An 18,486-nucleotide genomic window follows, 5' to 3' on the forward strand; every position below is an offset into this window, starting at 1 on the left:
AGTAATCCCTGAGTGGAGTCAGAAGTAAGCCCTACGTATTACTAGATGCGGCCCCAAAACAAAAGAGAAAATATAAAAGGTATTCAAATAAAGAATTTGCTGATAATAAATCATAAATTTATTTAAAAAAAATTTTTCGCTGACCCCCACATTTAGTTACAAGAACCATATGAGGTCACAACCCATAGTTTGAAAAGTAGAATCTTACATGTTTGTTGCTCTAGTTACAGAGCTAAAGAAATCCTTGTGCCATTTAACACTATCCATTCCTTCTGTATTTTTTTATATTCTAAATGGTAAAACTAGGAGAAAAGTATTTTTCTTAGTGGAATGAATTTATCTTTACATAATTCCCTTTATTTGAGATAGAGAGATAGCTCAAAGAACTGAGAGCATGCCTTGCATGTAGAGGGCTTAAATTCTATCCCTGACATTACATGGTCCCCTGAGCACTGCTGGGAGCAACCCATAAGTACCAAGCTGGGACATAGCCCCTGAACATCAGAAGTATGAACCACAAACATTACTTTGTCTTAAGAAAATTTGAGGTAAAATGGACCCCTGCTATTTATTAGCTATACTTTTTAATCACGATGGCCCTATTTGGTAAGTATTGCAGTTTAGCAAGAAGAAATCAAGAAACTCAGAAGTTTTATATTAGTAGAAACTTTATTCCCCACGAGTACAGTGTTATGTGTACAAGTAAATGTTGTCCTGCTGCCTCCATCTTCACATCCCCACTCTGACTTATACCACTGAATTTGAGATCGGTACCTACTGAATATGCTAACATTTTGAAAACAGGCACCAAACCTAGCAGTGCTTGGTGGGGTATGGGAGTAGAAGGGAGGTCTGGGAAGTGAAGGAACTCTTTAGACTGACAGTGCTGGTCTGACAGTTTAGTGTTTTGGCCCAGTAAGATGGTCTTTGTGGGTTCAGTGGAACCATGCAAAACCAAAGGTCAGCATATGACCACCCCTTTGAGCCATGTGTGTTGCTATGAGGATATTGAACTGAAGCCTCCCTTTATAATATAAATGAGTCTGTAGAAGAATAGAATTTTCAGCCCATCTTCTTACTGTATATTATAGCTCCTCCCATTCATAATAGAAATAATTTTCTTCTTAAAATCCAGTGTATTTTGCTATTTGTGTATATCACTTCAAATCACATTAAAAAAGTGAACTTGGAAAGTACTTCTCATTTTAGGCTTCATATATTATATATATATATACAGTATTTGTAAATTTATTTCAATGTTACATAACTACATTGGACATTTTCACCTTATATTCTGTTAAATTTTGTGTGTCATTCAAGAAGTATCAATGTTTTTTATTTTCTTTCAGAAATGTATGTTTGTGGGATACTCTGGTAGCACCTGCCAATAGTTTAGTCCATGGTAAGTTTTGAAAACAAAATTGTAAACTTTGAAAGAAAGGAATTTATGACTTATTTTAATAAATTTTGTTGGATTTTTGGATTTTTTTCCCGGGACTTTACCCAGCAATGCTCAGGGGATACTTCTGGCTTTGCACTTAGTAATCACTTATGATGGTGCTCAGGAGATCAGAAGGGATGACCAGGATCAAACCTAAATCAACCATGTGCAGGGCAAGCACCTTATCCATGGTACTATCTCTCCAGCCACTAAATGAATTTTTCTTAATGACATAATTCCTTGCCTGTGACACATACTCCCATGGTGATAGAACTTGAGAGCAGAACAATACATCTTCATGAAACCTTGGTGAAGATAAAGTAATACATAGATAATATCATTTCTTTTTACTTTGGATATTATAGCCACGGGTCATCATAGTGAACATGTTCTATTATGTTCTATGTCACTATGCCTATTTAGCATTCTACTTGAAATCCTGACAATGCAATAAGAGAGTAAAAGGGAATAAAAAAGTATTGGAAGAAAAGAAGAAAAATTGGATTTATTCACAAAGCACAAAATTGTATAACAAGCCCAAAAGAATCTTCAAATAAGAAACTGTGAAACTTGTGGTTAGTATGGCAAGATTACATAATGAAATGTCATACAAAACTGTTGTTTTTTCTGCATCCCATCAGTGAACAACTGGAATTTGAAATATAAAAACTGACAATTGGACTAGAAAGGTAGTATAGGTACTTGTCTTGCACCCTGTTAACCCTAGTTCTAATCCTTTGCACCTTGTATGGGGCCCACCCCAAGCACTATCAAGGATCATTCCTGAGCACCACTGGATACAGCCCAACTCCTCCATTAAAAATAATAAGCTTCCATTTATAATAACACCCAAAATAATTAAATAATGAGCCACAAATCTAACAATATGATATGTTTTGGAACATTACAAAAACTTAGAGAAGATTTTATGACTTTTATAGAAATTTATAGGCTTTTAAAAATGGAGAGCTAGTTCACATACACAGCTGGAAAACTCAATATTATTATGATGTCAGTTTTCCCAACTTCACAGGTACAGCCCAGTCCTAATCAGAATCCCAGAAAGCTGTTTTGTATATACCAATAACTAAGTTTAAAGAAGTACAGTGGACATAGGATTCTGAATACTTGGATGTGGAGGACTCATTCTACCTGACCTAGGAAAAATATTTTTATAATACTGTGTTATAGAATTAAGTATAGTACAGTTTTCAGACCCATGCTGGTGGCCAAGCATTGCTGGAGTAGTCCTGGAGGTTATCCCAAGCACTTTTGTGAGTGACCCTTAAAAATAAAAAAAGTTGGGGCTGGAGCTATAGCACAGTGGGTAGGGCATTTGCCTTGCACGCAGCCAACCTGGGTTCAAATCGCAGCATCCCATATGGTCCCCTGAGCACCGCCAGGAGTAATTCCTGAGTGCAGAGCCAGGAGTAACCCCTGAGCATTGCCGGGTGTGACCCAAAAAGCAAAAATAAATAAATAAGTAAATAAATAAATAAATAAAGTTTTGGTAAAGGGACATAACTGAGCAGTAGAAAACTTAACACATTTGTGAGGCTCTTAGTTCAACCCTTGGCACTGGGGGACAAAAGTAGATTCAGTACAGATCATGGAACAGCATTAGAGAATTCAGTAATAGATCCACACATGCAAAAATATCTCATTGGAAGAGGAGAGTGATATAGCTTAGTGGACTGGAGTACAGTCTTTGTATGTGGGAGGTCCCAGCTCAGTTCCCATTACCACATGAGAAACCTCCAAACACTGAACCAGAAGTAGTACTTGAACACTACCACATGTGACCCAGAAATCAAGAAACAAAACAGTTTATTTCAATGGAATTAAATAAATAGTTCTATGCTAGTAAAATGACAATAGAGGGGGGGGAAATGAACCTAGGAATAAACTCACTTCTTTTACAAAAATTAATTTTAAATGGCTAATAGACCTACATATAAAATAGAAAACAAGGTTTATGAGGAAAATATAGAAAACCTGCTTGACATTGGATTTGATAATGTGCTTTTATACCACCAGAAGTTCAGTATATGAATAAATATATGAAAAGTTGCTCAATAATAAGTATCATCAGGAAAAACAGCTAAATTTTCTATAAAATACCTCTCTATACATTGATATGGCTAAAATGAAAAATTCAGGGCTGGAGCAATAGTACAGTGGGTAGGGTACTTCCTTGCCTGTGGCTGACCCTGGTTCGATCCCTGGCACCACATATGGTCCTCTCAGCCCAGTGATTCCTAAGTGCAGAGCCAAGAGTAAGCCCTAAGCACTGCCGGGTGTGGTCCAAAAAGGAAAAACAGAAAATGAAATGGAAGATTCTAGAATATCAAAAATTGGTGAGGATGTAGAAAAAGAAACTCTCATGCATGCTGATAGAAGTATAAAATGGAACAACCACTTGAAAAAATTGATAGTTTTTTTTAATTAATAAAATTAAATATACACCTAAGTGATTCAGCAGTATATATTTTTGCAAATACACACAAGTAAAATGAAAGAATCTGCCTACAGGAATTCTTCCATAAGAATGTTCTTGAAGCATTCACTGTCACTGTCCTCCCATTGTTTCATCGATTTGCTTGAGCGGCCCCATTAACGTCTCCATCATGAGACTTGTTACTGTGTTTGGCATACCGAATACATCACGGGTAGCTTGCCAGGCTTTGCCGTGCGGGCGAGATACTCTCGGTAGCTTGTCGGGCTCTCCAAGAGGGGCGGATGAATCGAACTCAGGTCAGCCGTGTCAGCCGCATGCAAGGCAAATGCCCTACCCGCTGTGCTATCGCTCCAGCCCATAATTTAATTGTAATTTTTTTAGTTGAGATCACGTTGGTTTGCATGACTAGTTTAGAGGTACAGTTTCACAATTCCTCAAAATACATATTAATCACATCATACTTTATACTGAACTACCAATATTCCTTCACCACCATCCCTGGAGCTTGTCCCACTTTTCTTCTGTCTTTGCCTCCAAGCTCATTTCTAGGGTCAGAGTCCAGTGGTTTGTTTCCATTTGCTTTCATCTCTTTCCTTTGTTCTTTCATACCTCACATATGTGTGAGACTGTCCTGTATTTGTCTTTCTCTTGACTTACTTGCTTAGTATGACCCCCTTCCAGTCCCACTGATGTTGTAAAAAAAAAAGGCAAGATTTTATCTTTTCAAAAATTATAGTTGAGTAGAATACCATTTAGTAGGCAATGCGTAACATGTATTCCTTACCAACTTTCCTATTTTTGGCGACTTGGTTTCTCTCCAGATCTTTGGTATAATAAATTGCTGGCTGTTAACACAGTAGGAAAACATACTTTTTTATAATAGAATACTGTTATGCAGTTAAAAATACATGACCTCCTGATAACGTGGGGTAAAAAACACTCTGAAGCCGTTATCTGGGCCAGTTGTAGGACTCTGCACACCTTTTGTTTCTCATCCCCCAGCATTCATTCTTTATTGTTTTATATGTCCAGTATCTCAAATCATTATATTCTATATTTTATTTTATTTTCTAAATTATTTCAACCATCAGGGTAATCTAGTTTATTATTCTACCTTGGCCCAATAAAAAAGAATTTTGTATTTCTCATAGTATTATTTGCTTTTTTTTTTCTTTCCTTTCAGCTTTTACTTGCCATGATAGTGGAGCCACTGTTCTAGCATATGCTCCAAAGCATCAGCTACTAATATCTGGTGGCCGAAAAGGCTTTACGTGTATATTTGACCTGCGGCAACGACAACAAAGGCAGCTTTTCCAGAGCCATGATTCTCCTGTTAAAGCAGTTGCTATTGATCCAACAGAAGAGTACTTTGTTACAGGATCCGCAGAAGGCAGCATAAAGGTAAAAATACAGTGATTTCACAATTGGAGAAAAAGAAATCTTAGGTGTTTAATCTTACTGGTGACACCAATCTATATATTTTTTAATTTTTATTAGTGTAACACCATGAGGTACAGTTGTAGACTTACAAATTTTTGTGCTTGGGTTTCAGTTATACAATGATCGAGTACCCATCCCTCCACCCGTACCCATTCTCCACCACCACTAATCCCAGTATCCCTCCCACCCCCACCCCCCCATCCCACCCTGCGCACTTCCTTTTGTTCTCTCTCTTATTTTGACACCAGTCTATTTAAGTAGCAATTTTAACTGCTTTGTAGTCAATACTAATAATAACTACTTAATACTTTAATGAATAAAATATTGAATTTGAAGATTATCTTTTTCAATTGTTTCCAGTATGTTTGATTCATACAAAAAGGCTGAATTTTCCATAAATACAAACATATTTTATGTACACTGGTGGAGGGATGGGTGTTCAATCATTGGATGATTGAAACTCAAGCTTTGTAACTGTATCTCATGGTGATTCAATTGAAAAAAAAATTTTAGATACTAGAATTAGATTTGACCCCTTGTTTAGACTGATTTTAGTTTGTGGTATTCCAATGTATGCTGACTTTTCCATTATCCCAAATATTTTATGTATTACATCAGCATACAACCACTTAACATCTTAAAAAAAGAATTCTGAAATTACCTGGATAAACCCTGCCTGTTACTGTCTTTCTCAAACTCGATCATTAAAAAATTTTTTTTTTCTTTTTTTTTTTTTTAAATTTATTTATTGAATCACTGTGGGAAAGGTTACAAAGATTTCAGGTTTATGTCTCAGTCATGCAAATATCAAACACATTTCCCTTTACCAATACTTATTTTTTACCATGAAGAACCCCAATAAAACCCCACCCCCCACCCCTCCCCGTCCCTGTGAAGCAGATGAATTCTAGTTAACACTCTATCTGCTTTGATTAGATTCATTGTTTCAATAAAAGATTCATCACTATTATTTAGAGTTTACCCCCCCCCCCCCAAATCAGACATGCTGAAAAAGCATTGTGAAGTGATTTGCTTTCTACGGCTGGGTTCAAGAATTAAATGTTGGTTTTGGATTTCTGCTCTTTTACCTATTGACCCTGGAAGTATTTCTACTGAAAGTCAGATAGTTAAGAAATTGGTTTCTGTGTTCTGGAGTCCTGGCCGTGCTGGAGAGCCGCTCGCGGGGGGCAACCGGTGGCCTCGGTAGGGCGTGAAGGGCGGACCGAAACGCCCCCCTTCCCATGAGGTTTTAGTCGCCCCCACACTCCCGGCTCATACCTGCTGTCCACAAGGCTCCCATGTGGCCGCCATCTTTCTTTCCAGAGAGGAGAGGGCGAATGGGGCAACACCCTTTCCCCTCCGGCAGACTTGATGGCCTGGATCAATGCATAGTCCGTTCACTTTTCTGCTCCAAGCTGCTGGGTTCTGCATTAAGTCCTTGTGCTTCTGGGGCCGTGGCCGTGCTGGAGAGCCGCTCGCGGGGGGCAACTGGTGACCTCGGTAGGGCGTGAAGGACGGACCAGAACGCCCCCCTTCCCATGAGGTTTTAGTCGCCCCCACACCCCCGGCTCATACCTGCTGTCCACAAGGCTCCCATGTGGCCGCCATCTTTCTTTCCAGAGGGAGGAGGGCGGAAGGGAGCAACACCCTTTCCCCTCTGGGCAGAAATGATTGCGTGGATTAACGCATAGTCCTTTCACTTTTCTGCTCCAAGCTGCTGGGTTCTGCATTAGGTCATTGTGCTTCTGGGGCTGTGGCCGTGCTGGAGAGCCGCTCGTGGGGGCACCTGGTGGCCTCGGTAGGGCGTGAAGGGCGGACCGAAACGCCCCCCTTCCCATGAGGTTTTAGTCGCCCTCATTAAAAATTTTAAAACTTTGAATAAGGTATTCAAAATGTTAAGCATCTAATTAAAAATACTTTCTATCCCAGGAGTAGTTGCTAAGGTCTTATCCCAGAAATATTCAGTAAGTCCAAAGCTCATGAAAAGTGTATTTTTATAACTCATATTTAGTGTTTTGATGGAAGGATACTCTAGCCACACTTGTAGAAATCTGCAGAGGTAAGTGAGTGTAGACTAGATCTTATGGGATTCTGAAGATCAACAGATAACTGGAAGTATCTTTTATCTTAAAATCTGTTCACAGGGGCTGGAGTGATAGCACAGTGGGTAGCGTTTGTCTTGCACGTGGCCAACCCGGGTTTGATTCCCAGCATCCCATATGGTCCCCTGAGCACCGCGAGGGGTAATTCCTGAGTGCAGAGCCAGGAGTAACACCTAAGCATCACCAGGTGTGACCCAAAAAGAAAAAAAAAATATCTGTTCACAGAGACATCAGCTTTCATAGATAATTTTTCTTTACTTTTTAGCTAGTTTCTTTAACTGCCGGCAGTTTAGAATAAATCATACTGTTTTAGATAAGTTCTTTAGTTTGTTGTTTGATTCTGAGATTTATTACATAAAAAAATTTGAAAATTTACTACATAATATTCAGAAGTTAACATTTTACAGTCTTTTTCAGAGGTACTTTGAGTAATTTAATTTCTTAGGAAAAAAGGTATTTTTAACAGTGTGATCTCAGAAAATCTGTAAAGTGGTTTTCCTGAATTTACATAGATATATTGATAATGCATAGAATTTTCACACAAATGAAGTTTCTTTAGATTATTTTACCAAAAGGCACATTTATTTTGGTAAGTAACAGCTAAAGATAAAAGATCTTAGTAAATTAAGTATCCAAAAGTTATTGTCACAGGATTTGGTTGGTCATACGTCTTTTATGTAGTTTCCTCTTTTTGTTTTTCTTTTTGGGTCACACTCAGCGATTCACAGGGGTTACTCCTGCCTCTTCACTTAGGAATTACCCCTGGCAGTGCTCAGGGGACCATATGGGATGCTGGGAATCAAACCTGGGTCAGCCGCATGCAAGGCAAACACCCTCCCTGTTGTACTATCTCTCCAGCCCCAATAATCTCAAAGCTTTTAAAGGGACACAAATGAAAATTAACTTAAAGGAAGTCAGGAAAAAAGCAGTAGAGAGGAAAAAGAAGAAATAAAAGATTCTCTATTGAGGGATAGACATAGAAAGATTGCATTCATCTGGGGAACATAAAGTAACAAAATAGGAGACTAACACCCAAGAGTGGCCAAGATTAGTACCAGGAATTTTGCTCCATGGCTTGGAGGCCAGCCACACATGCTAGGGGAAAGGGGAGCTTAGATAGAGAAGGGAGCACCAAATAAAGGGTGTTGGAGGATCCTCCCAGGATGGGAGAAGTATGCTGAAAGTGGACTTTAGACCAAATATGATTGCCACTCAATGCCTCTTTTGTAGACCACAACACCCAAAAGGAGAGAGAGAACAAAAGGGAATGCCCTGCCACAGAGGCAGGGGGGGATGGGGGGGTGGGAAGGATACTGGGACCTGTGGTGGTGGAGGATGGGCACTGATGGAGGGATGGGTATTTGATCATTGTTTAACTGAAACCCAAGCACAAAAATTTGTAAGTCTGCAACTGGTGTTTCATGTTTCATGGTGTTTCACTAATAAAAATTTTTAAAAAAAGATTCTCTATCAATCCAGATATGTAGCTTGTTAGATACAATGCAAAAGACTGTATTATCTTGTTTAAAGATGAAAAATTCCAGCCAGAAAAGAATTTAAGTTCATTGGGTCAGAGATGAAATACAGAGGTGGGGCCTTTCCTTGCATGAGATTGGCCCTGATTTGATTCTGGGCACTGCAGATGGTCCCCTGAGTACCAGCAGGAGTGATTCCTTGAGGCCAAATCTGGAGTAAGCCCTGAGCACTGCAGGGTGTGGCCCACAAATAAAATCCAGCCATATATCCAAGAGACACATATGAAACAAAGATTTAATGTAAAAGTATGAAAGGAAAAATAAATCAAGCAGTTTATAATAAAAACAATGTTCATATAAAGCATACTTTATAATAAAATGTATTATTTAATTATTTGACCTGATGGTACAAGCGTGAAAGATCAAGTACAACATCATTGGTTTGACCGAGACAAGAAGGCATCAATCACATCACGCCGTTTTTCAACACTGGAGAAGAATTGTTCCTCAGAACATGCGATAAAAGAGACATCAGAGGCGTCAGTGCTTGGCCATGAGTATTGATTCATTCGAATGCCTAACAACCCGAATTGGACGATTACACTTGAATAGATGTGGCTCACTGCCGGCAGTTTCTATCTTTGTTGTCTATGCACCAACATCCAATTATGGTGAAAAAGAAATTGAGAAGTTCTACATGGAGCTGGAGAAGTTCTCTAAAGAAGATCACATCTTCTACAAGATCATTGTCGGTGATTTTAATGCCAAGATAGGACCAAGAAGATCAGCGGAAGAACTCCACAATGGGACCCATGGCCTAGAATGGAACGAACAGGCTGAGAGACTGAGTTCATCATGTCGACCAAGACCATCCATGGTAACTCACAGTTCCAGAAAGCCGAATCTAAACGTTGGACATGGGGGTCTCCCAGTGGACAATTCCACAACAAAATAGACCACATCATATTCAATCGACGGTTTTGCCTGACCGATGTAGCTGTTGTCCCAAAATTCCAAACGGGATCGGACCACCGTCTTCTTCGTGCAAAATTCTACTTCACAGAGTGGGGAGAAAGGGCTGCAAAGTTTAAGAAGAGAACTCCCAGAATGACCACCAACTGGGAGGTCTTTGGCACTATTGCTGCAACATCGGAAGATGCCATTGTTGACAACATTGACGAGGAACACAATCGACTGGTTCAGCACCTCCATGATTGTGCGAGGAAGAGCGACAAAAGCGAGAGATAGCCACAAAAAAAACTCCTGTCTTCGAAAACTCTTGAGTTTATTCGCCAACGTGGTTTGGCGCATACCTCAGGCAACCGCAAGCAAACGTCCGAGCTTGTAAAGCAGTGCAGAGATGCAAAGGAAAACCTCAAAGAAAAGAGCAGAAGTGCTGGTAGATGCAGCAGATGCTGGGAGAAGCATTCGTAACGTCTGCCTGTCCTTCACCAACTACAAGACCAAGATGACTGCCCTCCGATGTCCTGATGGATCTATCACATCTTCCAGAAGGGCAATGGAGAAGATTATCCCTGACTTCTACTCAGATCTCTTCAATAGCCATGTCCACCTGCCGACATACCAAATTCCACAGGATGGATATGTCGTTCCCAATGTTCTCCCTTCCGAAATCTGACACACCATTTTGTCTATAAAGAAACGAACAGCACCTGGCCCAGACCTGAACACCTGAAGAACCTGCTGTCAGTACTCATCAATATGCTGGCTCGGCTCTTCACATGCTACCTGTCTGAATGCAAGGTTTCGTCCCAATGGTAAACCAGCAGACTGTACTACTATACAAGAAGGGAGATATCCATGACATTGGCAACTATTGCCCAATCTGCCTATTGTCTGTCATCTACAAGCTGTTCACTTGAGTCATTCTGAATAGGATTGGCAGAACACTAGATGAAGGACAACCATGAGAGCAAGCCGGATTCCAAAAAGGATTCGACATCATCGACCATATCCATATGATAAACAAGGTCATTGAGGTTTCTCAGGAGTTCAAGATGCCGTTCTGTCTAACGTTTATTGATTTAAAGAAGGCCTTTGATTCTGTTGGGACAGAAGTGGTCGTTGAAGCCCTAGCCAATCACGGCATTCAAACTCAATAATAAGGATCTTCCGTGAGCTGTATTACAGATTCACTACCAGGATCTCACCATTCTACAAAGAAGTGATCTTCGATGTCAAGAGAGGGGTTCGGCAGGGTGATACCATTTCACCTAAACTCTTCAGTGCCACCCTCAAGAACATCATGCGACGACTGGAATGGGAAGGAACGGGAGTGAAAATAGATGGTCGGCAACTACACCACCTCCACTTTGCTGATGACATCATTCTAATAACACCAAACATCAGCCAAGCGGCACAAATGCTAACCGACTTCAACCGTGAGTGTGGAAAGGTCGGACTCCAGCTGAATCTCAGGAAGACAATGTTTATGAGAAACAGCCTTGTTCCTGACACTCCATTCACTCTCAACGGAACCACCATCTCCGAATGCAACAGTTATGTGTACTAGGTCAAGAAGTCAACATGATGAATGACCTGGCACCTGAGTTGTGCAGGAGGAAGAGAGTGGCTTGGAACGCCTTCAAGAACGTTGAAGAAATAGCTAAGAGGATGAAGACCCTCCGGCTCCAGGCACATCTCGTCAATTCCACTGTTGTTCCTGCATTAACATATGCCTCAGAGACCTACACAAACAGGGTAAGAATGCTATTCAGGTCTCCCAAGAAGGAATTGAAAGAGCTGTGCTTGGAGTATCATGTTTCACTCAAATGAGAGAAAGAATCTGGAGTTCCGACTTCCATCTATGATCAAGAATCAGGGATGCGGTCTCGTTTGCCAAGGAGTCAAAAAGCAGATGGGCTGGACACATAATGAGATTTGGAGACGACCACTGGACTAGAGCCGTTACCAACTGGATTCCATGGGACGTCAAAAGACCGCGTGGCCACCCACCTACCTGATGGTCAGACTTCTTCATCAAGATCCTGAACAATCGGTTCGAGGCTCTTCATGTTCCTAGAACGAACAGATGCCATTGGGCTACACTAGCACGTGACAGGGACAAATGGAGACGTTACTGGCGCCCGCTTGAGCAAATCAATGATTAACAGGAAGTCAAGTGATCAAGTGATTATTTAAAAGATAATAAAAATAATGGGCTGCAGGGATAGCACAGCGGTGGGGCGTTTGCCTTGCACGTGACCAGCCCGGCAGAGCCGGGTTCGATGGTCTCTGCCCCTCTCAGAGAGCCCAGCAAGCTACAAGAGTATCTTGCCCACTAGGCAAAGCCTGGCAAGCTCCCCGTGATGTATTCAATATGCCAAACACAATAACAACAAGTCTCAAAATGGAGATTTGCTGGGCCCACTCCAGCAAATCAATGAACAACAGGAGGACAGTGCAGTGATACAGAATAAAAATAATACTAAAATATACTAAGAATAAAGTAGCACAGCAGGTAGGGTGTTTGCCTTGCACGTGGCCAACCCAGATTTCATTCCTCCTTCCCTCTCAGCGAGCCCAACAAGCTACTGAGAGTATCCCACCCACAGGGCAGAGCCTGGCAAGCTCCCCGTGGCATATTCAATATGCCAAAAACAGTAACAACAAGTCTCACAATGGGGATGTTACTGATGCCCTCTCAAGCAAATCGATGAGCAAAGGGAGGACAGTGCTACAGTTCTGTGCCTCTTTTCAATAGTTCTGGTCCCTAGTAGGTATTCTGTTATAATATAGAAAACATTTCCCCACTCCAGAAGCATATTGCAGAAACTTTGCTAAAAGACTTGGCTTGAGAAATAATACAGTGGGTAGGATGTTTACCTTTTGTACAGCTGACCTGGGTTTGATCCCCAGCACCTCGTATGGCCCCCTGAGCACTGCCAGGAGTAATCCCTGAGCACAGCCAGATGTAGAACAAGCCCCCCCCAATTAATAATATTATAAAATAATATCAAAGCAGTATGGAAAACTAATACCCTATACAGAATCAAGATATTACAACCATAAGCTCTGTACAGGTTTTTTCCTTTATCTTCAACTTCATTGCATAGGATGGCAGGCATAAATCTTTACATGAATTTTTTAAAATTTTTAAGGTAACCATTGGAGACTTTGTTGTTACTGTGTCTGGAATATCGAATACTCTCGGTAGCTTGCTGGGCTCTCCGAGAGGGGCGGAGGAATCGAACTCGGGTCGGCCATGTTGGCCACTTGTAAGGCGAACGCCCTACCCGCTGTGCTATTGCTCCTGCCCTGGATTGTTAAAAAAAAAAAAAAAAGAAAGGAAGGAAGGAAGGAAGGAAGGAAGGAAGGAAGGAAGAGAAAGATCAAAAGATCCCAGTCTCCATCTACCCTGATGTCATGAAAGCTTTTCAGAACCAGGAGTCGGTGACCCTTGTGCTATACTGCATGCGAACCAGAAAACAAAAGCCGACAGATGGAGGAAGATGGAGGTGAGATTTCCAATCTGATCAGACTAGAAAACAAAAGTCATGTGATCAGCCATTTTGGCCTCTTCACCATCCTTATTAGAGCTCCCAGGAAGAAGAGGCTCAGTTCCAGGGAAAAGAAAGGCCAGTCCTTTGCACTTGCAACAGTTCTTTAGGAAACAACTTGATGGCCGAGAGATAGTACAAGCAGCATGCCTTGCATGTGGATGACTAAACTGGCACCAGAGAGTCCTCTAAGCATTGCCAGGTCAATCCGGGGGCGCCCAGCAACACTGGGGTAACCTGGGTAACTGCTGGTATTGCATCTTCAGGTTCAAGGAACCTCGAGCCTGGTGGACTGAGAATCACTAAAAGGGGCCTTCATATTTCCTGAGGACCACTTGGAGTTCAAAAAAAATTAATTAAAAAATTTTAATTATTTGACTATCAAACTTCACTTCGGCAAGATGCGTAAAATTCCACACGTTAAGCCAGAAAAACATTCATCCTCTATACACAGAGGGTTGAACACAGCTCCTTAATTCTGTAATTCTGAACCACATAGCATTGGCATTCCTCAAGGCGCTGTGTTTGATTTTGCTGTGTGTGATTTGTCCATGTAATGAGGTCCTTTCATTCATGAGGGCCTGCTTTTAAATCATATAAGCAAGGTAGGAGAGCCAATAAATGTAGGGTGGCTAAAAATATGGATGATTTCAAGACTCCTTCAATGGGAAATAAAAGAAACTGTGTCTATACCATAAAGTTAGAATAAACAATTTCCAAAGAAGTCTGAAAGATCATTTGCAAACATATATATTTGCCAAAATACATCATTATTTCCAAATGCCTCCATGGTATAACACACAATTGATTAGTAGGTTATTGGGGGAAGTGACTATAACTTACCATGCATACATCTGTTTCACAGTGCCTCCCCTTAGTGAATGATTTGAAAGTGAAAAATGGGCACCTTAGAATTGAAAGACAATAGTATGACTAAAAGGATTATCTCAAGCAGAAAAACCTATCTATCTCTTCAGAAATACTCTCTACCAAGAACCCTGGCTGAAGCTCTTCATCGGTGTTTGGTTTCATTGAACACTGAAAATATAGAAGTTAGTGAAAGTAATATATACATTACACTCACACACACAATGCATGTACACCTCTGATCTAGCAATTCCACTTCTAAAAAATTCTCTTATAAATTGCCTATCCATAGTGACACAAAAATGGGGGCTCTTTATTGAAGTATTATTTGAGATATAAAACTTATCATGACTGCTTAATAATAGCAAGGAAATTTTGAGATAATAATACATTCATGGATTTAGAATACAAAATGTGTGTCTGAGTTTAGGTCTGGAATATGTAATACTGGGAAGTACAAAGAATGAAATCTGCTACTATGGACAAATGTTAGAGATACTGAACACATTTTTAAAAGTGAATTTTAGAAGAGTCACTTCAGATATCTATGTTTGTTAATAGGGTAGGGTGCTTTTCCAGTTTATCGTAAGTAGCTTTGAGACAACTGAGTTAAAACAATCTTATTCCAAATGACTTTCCAAATTAGAGCTGAAACGACCATTCAATTAATTAAGAAAGACTTCAATCTTCTAAGATGAATACCTTTCTATTTTCATTATTGTTGTAAACACAAAGATACAGGTGGAAATGTCATCTATTTCTTGACATTTCCCAAACATATGCAATTTTAAAAAATGGCTCATTTTGGAAAATCAGTCCTTTTTGGAGGCAAGAAATTTTTAATGGAACCCTAACAATAACGATGCTTTAATACCCTAAATTTTCTCAGACCTTTAACTTTCTTTTGCAAGTCAACTTACTTGGCGATAAGTCATCTCTGATTACTGGGCGAGGCTGTCTCTGGAAGTTAAAAGCAATAACATTTAAACTTTAAACGCCTTTTCCTCTGAGACTTCTACTTAGGGTTTAAGGATTTAAACATCTCTCTTAGCAATGTTCTATTACCTTTCTCTTTATATCATGATAGACGACTTAACATAGATTTGACTTGATTGGACAGTGGTTTTTGAGCCATACTTGGGTTCTATATAACTTCTTCAGCACAGAACTCTTGGTGCTCAGGGGACTACATCAAGTGCTGGGGATTGAACTGGGGTCAGCCATGTGTAAGACCAGCACCTTACCTGCTGTACTATCTCAGATTTGGCTTGATATCAATGACTTACTTATAAATTATTTTTAAATAAGTATGGAGCGATAGCAGGGCTGGAGCGATAGCACAGCGGTAGGGCGTTCGCCTTACAAGCGGCCAACATGGCCGACCCGAGTTCGATTCCTCCGCCCCTCTCGGAGAGCCCGGCAAGCTACCGAGAGTATTCAAATGCCAGACACAGTAACAACAAAGTCTCCAATGGAGACGTTACTGGGCCCGCTCGAGCAAATCGACGATCAACGGGAGGGCCTTTACCTTTACCTTAAGGTAACCATAAACCCAAATTTTTATTTTACTGTTATTATCTTTCAGATTTGGAGCTTCTCCACCTTTAGTCTTCTCCACACTTTTATCAATGAACATGCTCGACAGTCCATTTTCAGGAATATTGGAACTGGAGTAATGCAAGTGGAGACAGGACCAGCAAATCACATTTTTTCATGTGGAGCTGATGGAACAATGAAAATGAGAATACTACCAGATCAATTTAGCCCATTAAATGAAGTCTTGAAAAATGATGTAAAATTTATGCTGTAACATCCTGACAACGGGATATATAATTTGTTATCTATTCCATAGACATGACCAACATATATAATGTACATTGTTCACTCTTTATGCCATAAAGAAGCTAATAGTTTCTTGTTTTCATATTTATTTTATGGAGCTTTGCCCTTTGCACTGATGCCTTAAAAATTAACAAGGTCAATCAGAATTAGAATTATATTGCCTAAAGTAGAATGTATAGATAATGCTCTAGTAATACATGTTTATAGAATATTATAGTATGTTGTAGTGTTAAAGGAGTTTTATTTTCTTACCGTTTATAAATTCTTCTGCAGATATCTCTGCATGAATTTCTTTCACAGTAAAAGTACCTTTTATGAAAAGGCATTTGCACATCGGTTATCCCTTAATTTGCCATACTCCTTATCAAATTGGTATATCTTAAACTCTTAATAATATATTGATATTTGCTAAGAATCAAAAAATAATGAACATCTGCATAAACAGTCATTGGAACTTTAATTGTAAATGAACCAAATGGTTCATTGGTTATCTTTCTGGAGCCCAAGTTGTGTGTATGTATACATCTGTGGTCATATGTATATATGTAATATATCTTACACATCTTATATGAATGTAGTTTGTGTGTATATAAGAGAAAATTACAAGTTTTTTAATGTGTTTTTGTGCCATAATGACTATCACCACCAGAATAGCAACATTTTTTTGCCATTATTTTTTCCATTAAAAAAATTTCTATATTAATTTCAAATAAATTACAAGAAGATTTTTAAGATTTTTATTTTAAAATTTACTTTGAGTTAAAGAATTCTAGCAGGCAATAACAACTTAAGTATGAAACACTTGAAATTAAGTTCATAAATTTGTGGAGGGAATTTAGCACCAAACTAAACATTTTAGTGATATTTTGTTTTCACTTTATTTTCTATTTTTAAGTGTTTTTAGTCTCAAAATTCTGAAAACCTTATAGCAGTGTTCTTAGGGAAAAATGTGAAAACAAATCAAATAGTATTTACAAATGTAAAATACCTGCCAAGATCTACCATTAATAGAAAATAAGCTAAACTTGTTATATCATTTTTGCCAAAATATTTTATTATAGAATATGACCAAAATACTAAAAATGCACAACGCTTTTCACTTAAATATTCTAACCCTATTTCTGTTTTGTGCTATACCTTTTATGATTCGGAATTATAAAAATACTTGATAAACACTTGATTTTAACCAATGAAGATGAAGGCTAATGGGACTAAGTATTTAATGACAATTATATACTATTTAGCTTAAATATATTTTGTTAATAGGAACTCTATAAGAACATTTTTACATAACAAAATATGAACAACTACTATGTTAGAAATTAATGAGTCAAAGCAAAGAAATGAAGGGCTGGCAAAATGAATTTTGTAATATCCTCAGGATACTTTTATCTTAAAAGTATATTGTTAAAAGATTTTGTAAATTGTATTCATAATTTTAAATGTGTTGAGCAAGTTGCAATGAAAACACTGTTATTATATAGAGAGTTTATGTGCACATAATAACCTGTACCTAGAAATTGTGCAATAACAGTATGTGACTATTTTGCCATGGAGAAATCTATGACAACATTGCAAATAATACTATTGTTTGATGTAATTAATCTTAAGTTATTTTTCAGTAACTTCTTCATAAATCAAGATTCAGAAGGCTTTAAACTCTTTTCAATGAGAAAACAAAATTTATTATGCTTATTAGAAAAAAGGCATTGTGGATAATTAAGCATTTTATTTGAGGGTTTATATGAATAATAAATTATGTGAGGCCATATGTATTTACATCCAGAGTCATATTTTAAATAAACAATCATGCAGTGAATTTTTTTTAGCATGCTGTTGTTTCAAGTAATATTTATTCCACTTTCATTGACAAAACATATGCCATTTTCAAATGGAGAACTTCTGTATTTGTACTTGGTTAATATAGAGAGAATTGGGTTATTTTGCTCTTTATCCCATTCTTCTTTTCTACAGTCTATTAAACTTAATAGACAAACATTAGTTGAAAAAGTTGAGAATAGAAATTATGTAAAATGAAGAAAACATATAAAATATTACATGTATATAAAATTTCGTCCAATAGTAGATATACTTTCTATGAATAGAGTGAATACCAAAACTTTTTTTTTATTTTTTTGGTCACAGCTGGTGGTACTCGGGGTTTACTCCTAGCTCTGTACTTAGAGATCACTCCTGATAGGGTTCAGGGGACAGTATGAGGTACCAGGAATCAAAACCTCATTTGTCCACATGTAAGGCAAACACCCTAACTGCAGTATCTCTCTGGTCCCCACCAAAACATATTTTTTATATGTTAACACTTTCTGAAAATATAATGTGG

The 18,486-nt window shown here is 38.8% G+C and overlaps 1 protein-coding gene across 2 annotated transcripts in view; it reads left to right on the top strand.

The window, feature by feature from the left end:
* DMXL1 (Dmx like 1) overlaps window positions 1-17,964 on the top strand; it is a 148,239-nt gene extending 130,275 nt beyond the window's left edge. For both annotated transcript variants that reach the window (XM_056124859.1, XM_056124860.1), the window contains 3 exons: window positions 1,350-1,402; window positions 5,083-5,300; window positions 15,889-17,964. In XM_056124859.1, the coding sequence (XP_055980834.1) occupies window positions 1,350-1,402; window positions 5,083-5,300; window positions 15,889-16,113 (496 nt within the window). In that variant the 3' untranslated portion in view covers window positions 16,114-17,964. The remainder of the gene's footprint in view (window positions 1-1,349; window positions 1,403-5,082; window positions 5,301-15,888) is intronic.
* The last annotated feature ends 522 nt before the right edge of the window (window positions 17,965-18,486 follow it).

The sequence above is a fragment of the Sorex fumeus genome, unplaced genomic scaffold (genome assembly GCF_029834395.1).
Source record: "Sorex fumeus unplaced genomic scaffold, SorFum_2.1 ptg000051l, whole genome shotgun sequence".
NCBI classification, from domain to species: Eukaryota; Metazoa; Chordata; class Mammalia; order Eulipotyphla; family Soricidae; genus Sorex; species Sorex fumeus.